At 36.0% G+C, this 10,531-nt stretch overlaps 2 protein-coding genes across 2 annotated transcripts; both read right to left on the bottom strand.

The window, feature by feature from the left end:
• Positions 1-125: 125 nt before the first annotated feature.
• Positions 126-4,247, bottom strand: LOC149618564 (putative glutamate receptor). Its single transcript, XM_089854862.1, has 8 exons — positions 3,143-4,247; positions 2,948-3,036; positions 2,324-2,414; positions 2,093-2,254; positions 1,816-1,960; positions 1,362-1,573; positions 779-1,056; positions 126-649 (listed from the first exon to the last, which is right to left on the bottom strand). Exons 1-8 carry the CDS (start codon positions 3,170-3,172, stop codon positions 442-444), a joined length of 1,215 nt encoding a protein of 404 aa, XP_089710988.1. The 5' UTR covers positions 3,173-4,247; the 3' UTR covers positions 126-441.
• A 188-nt stretch (positions 4,248-4,435) lies between these two features.
• Positions 4,436-8,933, bottom strand: LOC149618563 (putative glutamate receptor). The gene is made up of 8 exons (XM_089854497.1): positions 8,904-8,933; positions 8,720-8,808; positions 8,103-8,193; positions 7,882-8,043; positions 7,586-7,730; positions 7,158-7,369; positions 4,974-5,251; positions 4,436-4,811 (listed from the first exon to the last, which is right to left on the bottom strand). The coding sequence occupies exons 1-8, from the start codon at positions 8,931-8,933 to the stop codon at positions 4,595-4,597; spliced, it is 1,224 nt and encodes a 407-aa protein (XP_089710623.1). The 3' UTR covers positions 4,436-4,594.
• Between the last annotated feature and the right edge of the window lie 1,598 nt (positions 8,934-10,531).

Raw genomic sequence — 10,531 nt, 5'->3', positions numbered from 1 at the left:
AAATAACGAAATGGTCACAGTCATTAATCTGTATTTATACCTAAGCTGAAATAATTGGCCAAACTTTTTCATGTAAAGTTTGATATTATAATGAAAATAAATACATTCAATAAGACATCAATTAAAAGCGTTACATTTTTACTACTAGAGTTTACATTATTGAATAACAGCGTAACTGGGATATATTTTATCACAAAAAATATACTTTTCCCGAAATAAATGTCAATAAATTCTTTGATATTATTATAATTATTATAATTATTATTTAAATACATTGAAAAAGACAAGAATTAAGTTTCGCACTATTGTATAACGAGTAACTTTCACTGTGATACATTTTATCACTAATATCTGAAGTGATTATAATTTATGGGTAAATTTGAAATTGAATGTGAAGAAAAAATAGATCGAAGTATCTTTCAAAAAAGATACCTATTTTAGTTAAACAGTGAAGAAAATTCTTTCAAAGAGAGAATATAGCAGAGCGAAAGCCAAACTAATCCAGTGAAATATTATGATGAAATAAAGTTTGTTCAAAGGAATTTGTGTGTAATGTTCAATTTCTGTTAGCCCAAGGCAATGCTCCCCAAATCTCGATTCCCTTTCCATGTACTCCTCCAAAATATGTCCTTCAAATGTTCGCAGAGCACTAAACATGCAATTAAAACAAAAACGATATAATGTTCAAATTCGGCTAGGGGTTTCCTGAGACCCCGGCCACGATGAGAATATCCTAAAAACCTCAAAATGTTTCCTGGGGTATATTAACTTAACCTACATTGATTTGATCTGAATTTTTGTGTCCTCATCCAAATCTCGCCTCATTAAGAACACTTTCATGGTCTGAGTGAAGGACCTTTCTGAAATATAGACGTCCAGAGATCCACAATACATTCTTATCACTTGTAATACGAAACTTGGGATAGCTAAAATCGACGATTCTCCCTTATCCACCTCCTCAAAAAACTTCAGAAAATTTATGTCACCGAGAGGTACAGCAGTTTCATCTGCAACTACCTTATCCCACACAGTCTTTCTCAAGGAGTCTTCCGAGTACTGCGTGTAAAACAGAATCTAGTCAGTTTGAAGGGGCGGGGCTTATATCAAGCTTATCTTCCAATCAAATAGAGTTCTACTGGACATGCGCGAATTTCGTAGCGTTACCAGTGCCTTGGGAATAGGCATCGACATTTTCGTTGAACCTATCTGCCGAGTCGTTCCACGTGACATTGCCCTATCACTCTTCCAGGAAATAGTAACACTACGACTTCAGAATATAGTTCCCTACATAACGCATTTTACATCCCTTTGAAGAGACGCCCTGAATAATAGGCTTATTCTACTATTTTTCAAAACTTTACTTTCAACTTGTCATATGGTGGAGTGTCTTGCAACACGTATAGTTTGATGGGATGAGTGACGAAATCTTCCAGTTGTTCGTATCGAAAGGGGTCATCCTTCTTGGCCAGTTTCGACAATAACAAGCAGTTGAAGGACATCGTTAAATAGAATGAAGCGATATCCCACGATATCCATAACAGACGGCCGTAAAGTGACTTCACTGGTATAGAATCTTAAATTGCACAAAAATATGGCTTAAGCCTAAGCCTTATTTTTGTGTCCTTTTCACCTTTTATGTCACAGGGAACTATACAATCAACTTCAGGTTGCGAAATATTTTAAAATTTTTGGAAAAATAATAATTTACTTATAAGGCCACGTACCAAGTAATTCACATGCTAATTGGCATGTTTAAAATTGTATGGTTTAAACGATTTCGTGATATTAGACGTAATAAACTTTTGATTTACACACCTTGGCGCATAAACACAGCGAAGACGTGCAATATTGAGTCTTCAAACGTCTTTAAATGCGACTGATGTGGTTTTCCACGGAAAACTCTCATTGCTGTCCAAATACAAGAAAATGCCAGAAAGGCGAGAATCGTAGATATCCATAGCTGGAGGAAAATATATGTCTATTATGGGTCTGGGTCGTCGTTGTACTCTTAAAGAGCTTTCGTGTAATGCTTAGTGAGAGTATGATAATACCATGCTCTAACTGAACAATTTTACGTATTTTAACTTTTTACCGTTTTTTGAAAACATTCGAGTGACTCAAATAAGTCCTTGTGGAATATTTTCGGTAGTCCCGATACGAAGTGCCACGGAAATACATTCGTTGTAGTCGAGTAGTCAAAACAGTCCACAACTTTCGCACTTGGAGTGAGGGGAATAATGCCGAATTGAGTTTCCTAACAAAATTTACATAAATGACGTTTTTACAATCTTTCGTTTGGGTATTTTACAAGATAAACTCGTACATTACGTATAAGTGACCCCAGTATACCAGTTCCATTATGATCTGATGTAAGCTCCCCAAAATCTCCAACACCAATAACAGTCATATCAAAGCTATCAAATAAGTCAATAAAACAATAACCATCAGAAGAAAAACAGACGCATTTAAGTTGTGAAATCTCGGACAGGTTTTGATTAAGTTATACTACAAGGGGATAATAGAAGAAGGATGACACTCTGTATCCTCTTAATACTTTAGTTATGTATAACATGATTCTTCCCAGGTTCCCCCTTTTTGTTTGCTCACCTGCTCATCAAACTTCAGATGGGCATCGCACCGTGTTAGGGTGAATTCTATAACTGTTTGGTATTTACTAAATCTTCAGCAATCAATTAACCTACAAACCTTGATTGTCATAACGTGGGACAAAAATTAATCCGCAAGCGCATGCATGCGCCTTAGCAAATAGTTAAGCGGCGCTAATAGAGTAGTGATGAGGGAACTATTTACATGGCGTATGTGATTCGGTTTAGTAACCTTGCTCCAAATGTTAATTCTGATTTTGGGAAGAATCATGTTACAATTACCCCGCTTTGTGGTAGGTACACTTCTCCCGTAGAGAAGTATTATATACTTCTGGATATACCTATTGTTTAATTTCGTCCGAAATATATCAATGGCAACTGAGTATGGACCAATCACTTCGTCACCGTCAATTTCGAAAATTGTCATAATCTAATTTAAAAAATTAAAATAAGGATCCTCGTTTGCAGATTTAGTTATTTTTAAATATCACAATTAATTTCAACATTACGATTGTGCTGTTGTAATTGCTTCTTACCTCTGTTGCAGCGGCTTTCAATTTATTCATTTTGATTGAAATATTACTTCAAAGATATTTTTCACAAAGTTTTAGAATGGTTTGCTGTCACATTTTGTTTAATAAATTACTGAAATAATTTTTGTTTTGAAAGCTGATTTGATTTTAACGCTAAGAAACGCGCGCAATACGCCACGGAAAATTTGCGCCCTTTCACTCGGACGTCGTTTGCGGAACCTTTTCAGAAATTGATCCAAACGCACTCTTATCTTGTTTAATCAGTTAGACTAAAATATTATGTTTTCTAGGTATAAACAAAACCGCACGTAATGTTATATACACAATAAAGAGCTACAATAACTGTATAACAAGTCAGAACTACAGTTCTATCTTTACCAGAACGTTAATTAAAGAAATACTATTTGATGAAATTATGCATATTTCACATTCCTGAAAATTATTTTCCACTAAAATATTACTCTCAAAGTTAAAATCCTTCTACATTTCCTTGTGTAAACATTTCAATCGAGCAAAAAGATCTGTAGCTCACGACAAGTGTGTTATAGCAACAGTGATGATTTTATCAGCGCACTAAATCGGCATTTCTCAAAGCTATATTTACATATATTTTAGTGATAGGTTCAAACCGATATGATATCGGTATCATACGGTGAACGACATGACACTTAAAGCAATATATTGGCTCGAATTTACTATCGAAATATCGGTTATAATAATCGGTCGATATCGGTTTCATTTTGTTAAATAATCGGTTAATTTTGCTGAATTTAGAATATCGGTTAAAATTGGTATCGGTATCGGTATCGACATCGGTTAATTTACAATATCCGCCATCACTAATATTTCTGAATGTTCTAGGTCTATTAGGGAAAAAAATTTTTAGACCCAAAATTTATCGATAATTTCAGACGCTATTGTAGTGTCCCTTTAAAAAGCGTCTAACGTCAGAGGCAAAGTTTCTGGATAGGAATATTTATCAAAATATGCATTATTTAGTTAGTCCTTAATTAAGGTATATTTAATGTATGTGGCCTATTTTTCATTCAGCTTGACAGAGTCACGCAAAGCGCCTTCCGGACCGTGCTTACTTCCGCAAAGTGTACCTTGAAAGAGCAGTTCACAAAAAAAGCAACCGAGGTTCCAAAGAAAACAGAGGCATAGTTCAAAACTGCTGTTTTATGCGGTGTTTAACAAGAGTTTTGAGCTATTCTTAACCCTACAGTTTACCTTCCCTTCAAAGTACAAATTGATCGTTGTATAACAACCTTACCTTTAGTTACCTCACCTAACTTTAACTCCTCTAATACTATCGAGGTTGAAATAACCAAAGCAAACCCTAATTAAGCTGACCTTGTACAATTAGAGGTCAAATAACAAAACTTAACCTAAACTATTTCTTATTTAAAATCATCATAAAAAAATCAAATGATTGAAATCACTATCGAAAACATTCTATTGAAGTTTGTCAATGAAGAAAATTCTTTCAAGGAGCGCATAGAGCACAGCGAAAGCCAAACTAATCCAGTGAAATATTATGATGAAGTAAAGTTTGTTCAATGGTATTGGTGTGTAATGTTCAATTTCTGTTAGCCCAAGGCAATGCTCCCCAAATCTCGCTTCCCTTTCCATGTACTCCTCCAAAATATGTCCTTCAAATGTTCGCAGAGCACTAAACATACAATTAAAACAAAAACGATATAATGTTCAAATTCGGCTAGGGGTTTCCTGAGACGCCGGCCACGACGAGAATATCCTAAAAACTTCAAAATGATTCCTCCTAATTGACTCTTAAACACTTTTGAAGTTTGAGGGTATATTAACTTAACCTTACATTGATTTGATCTGATTTTTCGTGTCCTCATCCAAATCTCGCCCCATTAAGAACACTTGCATGGTCTGAGTGAAGGACATTTTGGAAATATAGAGGTCGTAAATTCCACAAAACATTAATAACCCTTGTAACGTGAAACTAGGAATAGCTAAAATCGCCGATTCTCCCTCTTGCATCTCATCAAAAATCTTCAGAAAATCTAAGTCACTGAGAGATACAGCAGTTTTATCTGCAACTACCTTATCCCACACAGTCTTTCTCACGGAGTCTTCCGAGTACTGCGTGTAAAACAGAATCTAGTCAGTTTATTGGGGCGGGGCTTATATCAAGCTTATCTTCCAATCAAATAGAGTGCTACTGGGCATGGACGAATATCGTAGCGTTACCAGTGCCTTGGGAATGTGCATCGACATTTTCGTTAAACCTATCTGCCGAGTCCGGTACGAGACAATTTGGTCTCGCCGTTATGGTCTCGCCGATTTGGTCTCGCCGTTTTGGTCTCGCCGTTTTGGTCTCGGGACAATTGGGTCTCGGGACAAATGGGCCTCGGGACAAATGGGCCTCGGGACAATTGGGTCTCGTGACAATTGGGTCTCGGGACAAATGGGTCTCGGGACAATTGGGTCTCGGGACAATTGGGTCTCGGGACAAATGGGTCTCGGGACAAATGGGTCTCGGGAAAATTCGATCTCGGGACAATTCGGTCTCGGGACAATTCGGTCTCGGGACAATTGTTTCTCGGGACAAATGGGTCTCGGGACCTAACCCAACCCAACCTTGTTTGGAGGTAAGAAGATTATTTATACGAGTATTAAAAGCCCGCCTCTTACCGCGATCAATTTATTAGCAATAATAGAAATATTTTGGAAAAGGTGTCAGATAATTAATAGGAGAATATTTTGGAAAAGGTGGCAGTTAATTAATTGGAGAATATTTTGGAAAAGGTGGCAGCTAACTATTAGGAGAATATTTTGCAAAAAGGTGACAGCTAATTAGTAGGAGAATGTTTTGAAAAAGGTGGCAGCTAATTAGTAGGAGAATGTTTTGGAAAAGGTGGCAGCTAATTATTAGGAGAATGTTTTGGAAAAGGTGGCAGCTAATTAATAGTAGAATATTTTGGAAAAGGTGGCAGTTAACTATTAGGAGAATATTTTGCAAAAAGGTGACAGCTAATTAATAGGAGAATATTTAGGATAAGGTGACAGCTAATTAATAGGAGAATATTTAGGATAAGGTGGCAGCTAATTATTAGGAGAATGTTTTGGAAAAGGTGGCAGCTAATTAATAGTAGAATATTTTGGAAAAGGTTTCAGCTAATTAATAGGAGAATATTTTGCAAGAAGGTGACAGCTAATTAGTAGGAGAATGTTTTGGAAAAGGTGGCAGCTAATTAGCAGGAGAATGTTTTGGAAAAGGTGGCAGCTAATTAATAGGAGAATTTTTTGGAAAAGGTGGCAGCTAATTAATAGGAGAATATTTTGGAAAAGGTGGCAGCTAACTATTAGGAGAATATTTTGCAAAAAAGTGACAGCTAATTAATAGGAGAATATTTAGGAAAAGGTGGCAACTAATTAATAGGAGAAAATTTTGGAAAAGGTGGCAACGAATTATTGGGACCATTGCTTTGGAAAAGGAGGCAACTAATTAGGTAACCAAATAATCACGAGACCAAATAGTCCCGAGACCAAATAATCACGATACCAAATAGTCCCGAGACCAAATAATCACGATACCAAATAGTCCCGAGACCAAATAATCACGATACCAAATAGTCCCGAGACCAAATAGTCACGATACCAAATAGTCCCGAGACCAAATAGTCACGATACCAAATAGTCCCGAGACCAAATAGTCACGATACCAAATAGTCCCGAGACCAAATAGTCCCGAGACCAAATAATCACGAGACCAAATAGTCCCGAGACCAAATAGTACCGAGACCAAATCGGTGAGACCAATTAGTCCCGCGACCAAATCGGCGAGACCAAAATGGCGAGACCAATTCGGCGAGACCAAATTGTCCTGCTCCGGCCGAGTCATTTAACGTGACATTGCCCTATCACTCTTCCAGGAAATAGTAACACTACGACTTCAGAATATAGTTCCCTACATAACGCATTTTACATCCCTTTGAAGGGACGCCCTGAATAATAGGCTTATTCACAAATTTATTTCAATTTTTACTTTCAACTTGTCATATGGCGAAGTGTCTTGCGCCACGTATAGTTTGATGGGATGGGTGATGAAATCTTCCACTTCTTCGTATCGAAAGGGGTCATCCTTCTTGGCCAGTTTCGACAATAGCAAACAGTTGAAGGACATCGTTAAATAGAATGAAGCGATAAACCACGATATCCATAACAGACGGCCGTAAAGTGATTTCACTGGTATGGAATCTTAAATTACACAAAATATGGCTTAAGACTAAGCCTTATTTTTGTATCATTTTCACCTTCTATGTCACAGGGAACTACAATCAACTCTTTTGAAAAAATAATAATTTACTTATAGGGCTACGTACTAAGTAATTTACATGCTTAATGGCATGTTTAAAATTCTACGGTTTAAATGATTTAGTGATATTAGACGTAACAAATTTTTGATTTACACACCTTGGCGCATAAACACAGCGAAGACGTGCAATATTGAGTCTTCAAACGTCTTTAAATGCGACTGATGTGGTTTTCCACGGAAAACTCTCATTGCTGTCCAAATACAAGAAAATCCCAGAAAGGCGAGAATCGTAGATATCCATAGCTGGAGCAAAATATGCAGATATAATTAAAGTCTAAGTAATACTTCATACTGGGTTGTCGTTGTACTCTTAAAGAGCTCTCGTGTCATACTTTGTGAGAGTATGATAATACCATGCTCTAACTGAACAATTTTACGTATTTTAACTTTTTACCGTTTTTTGAAAACATTCGAGTGACTCAAAGTAGTCTCTTTGGAATATTTTCGGTGGTCCTGTGACGAAGTTCCAAGGAAACACATTCGTTGTAGTCGAGTAGTCAAAACAGTCCACAACTTTCGAACTTAGAGGGAGGGGAATAACGCTGAATTGGGTTTCCTATCATAAATTATGTTTTACAATCTTTCATTTGACAGTTTTGCAGACTACATTCGTACATTACGTATAAGTGACCCCAGTATACCAGTTCCATTATGATCTGATGTAAGCTCCCCTAAATCTCCAAAACCAATAACAGTCATATCAAAGCTGTCAAAATAACGAAAATAAAATAATAACCTCCGAAAGAAAAACGGACTCATTTAAGTAGTTAAATTGGTTTTGATTAAGTTATGCTAGAAGTAGATAATAGAGGAAGGATGACACTCTGTATCCTCTTAATACTTTAGTTATGTATAACATGATTCTTCCCAGTCTAACCCTTTTCTTTGTTCACCTGCTCATCAATCTTCAGATGGGCATCGCACCGTGCAGGTGAATTAACTATAACTGTTTGGTATTTATTTACTTAATCCCAATGGAGCAATCAATTAACCAACAAACCTTGATTGTCTTGACGTGGGACAAAAATTAACACACAAGCGCATGCATGCGCCTAGGCAAATAGTTAAGCAGCGCTAATAGATATAGTAATGATGAGGGGAACTATTTACATGGCGTATGTGATTCGGTTTAGTAACCAAGCTCCAGATGTTGGGAAGAATCATGTTACAATTACCCCGCTTTGTGCTGTACACTTCTCCCGAAGAAAAGTATTATATACTTCTGGATATACCTATTGTTTAATTTCGTCCTAAGTATATCCACCCCAACTGAGTATGAACCAATCACTTCGTCACCGTCAATTTCCAAAACTGTCTGGACCTAATTTTTTTTATTTTTGTTTTGAAGATTTAATTATTTCTAAATATAACAATAAACGCAATATTTGTATTGCGCTGTTGTAAATTACATCTTACCTCTGTTGCAGCGGCTTTCAATTTATTCATTGTGATCGAAATATTACTTCAAAGATATTTTTTTATAAACTTTTAGATTGGTTTGATGTTTTTTATGTCACATAAAATAAATTACAGAAATAATTTAGTTTTGAATGCTGATTTGGTTTCAATTCTATAAAACGCGCCCAAAATGCCATGGAAAATTTGCTGCATTCCAATCTGACTTCGTTTGTGGTATCTTTTCAGAAATTGATCCAAACACACTCCTGTCGTGTTTAAGTGGTTAGTCTAAAATATAATATTTTCCAGGTAGGCCTGTAAACAAAACCGCACACAATAAAAATCTACAGTAACCATAATAGTGTGAACTAAATTTCATTTCTTTGCCAGAGAGTCAGTTAAAGAAATACTATTAGATAAAATTATGTATTATTTTCTGAGGATTTCTTAGATTACTTTGCATTTTTGAAAATTATTTTAAACTGAAATATAATAGACCCAATCAACAAATAAACAAGTTGGCTTAGTCTCGTCTCCATCTAAGGGATAGGATCACGTGACAAACGAAATTGACTGTAGTACCATCTGTCGTTGAGCGACGAAAATAAATCTCTTCTTTTTCTGATTGGATTAGAGTCTGACTCTTGGGGTAAAACAGGTTCTGCGCATGGCAAAATCAAGCCAATCAGGTTAACCCTTTCTCGCCTCAAAACCCGCGAACGAGATCTGAGCCGTTATATAAATTCAAAAGAATTGTTGGTTGGGTCTATTTTTAAGGTGTTAACCCTTCTAAATACATACGTATATATATTTCAATACATCGTTTTCAGACTAGGAGGAATGATACCATTTACCCAGGAGGTCAGGCTACTTGACAGACAAAGTGCAGTACCAAGTAGCCTACCCTTCTGGTGTTATCAAATCTCGTAGCTCACGACAAATGTGGTACTTACAGCAACAGTGTTATTTCTTCAAGATTATTTAGGTAGCAAAATGGACAACTTTCGAAGCTTAATTATCACATATATTTATCAAAGATGTTTTTGTATACTCTGTTAATAATATAAAATTTTTAGATCCAAAATTGAACAATAAATTTAGATGCTATTGTACCTTTAAAAGCGTCTAGCGTCAGAGACAAAATTTCTATTTGTGAAATTTTGCCATATGTATTATTCGTGCCTATTTTCGTGAAGTTTCAAAACATCACGCAAAAGTCATAGTAACTTTCACCGACCAATCAATATTAAATTAAGTAAATCAGAAGTAAATAGGTGGAAGTACGTATCCCCAGCTTTACCAAGTGTAAGGAGTCCCTTTCCCGTAATAACACATCATGTGGCGCAAATTTAAATTCATCCAATCAGAGAGAGAGAGATACTTCTTACAGGCGTCACCACACGGCCAACATCATAACCATATAATAAAGGTAAATGATCAAAATTTCACGAACTAACAGTTCTTACTACACCTATATCTACCACCAAATTACACAGTATTTCCCCAAAACAGTTTGCGAAATATCTTAAGCCAAACATTATGCCAATTTTGAAATAATCCGCAATTAGTTTTAATTTTCATAGTTATGGTTTGTTTCGTAATGCCAATTTGATAATAAGCTAATCCGTAGAACAAAAAGCTAACTT

This window comes from Phalangium opilio, unplaced genomic scaffold (genome assembly GCF_054372755.1).
Source record: "Phalangium opilio isolate 3A_F unplaced genomic scaffold, DU_Popi_V2 ptg000209l_1, whole genome shotgun sequence".
Classification (NCBI taxonomy): Eukaryota; Metazoa; Arthropoda; class Arachnida; order Opiliones; family Phalangiidae; genus Phalangium; species Phalangium opilio.
Note: the sequence above shows the minus strand (reverse complement) of the source record. Positions and strands in the feature narration are given on the sequence as shown.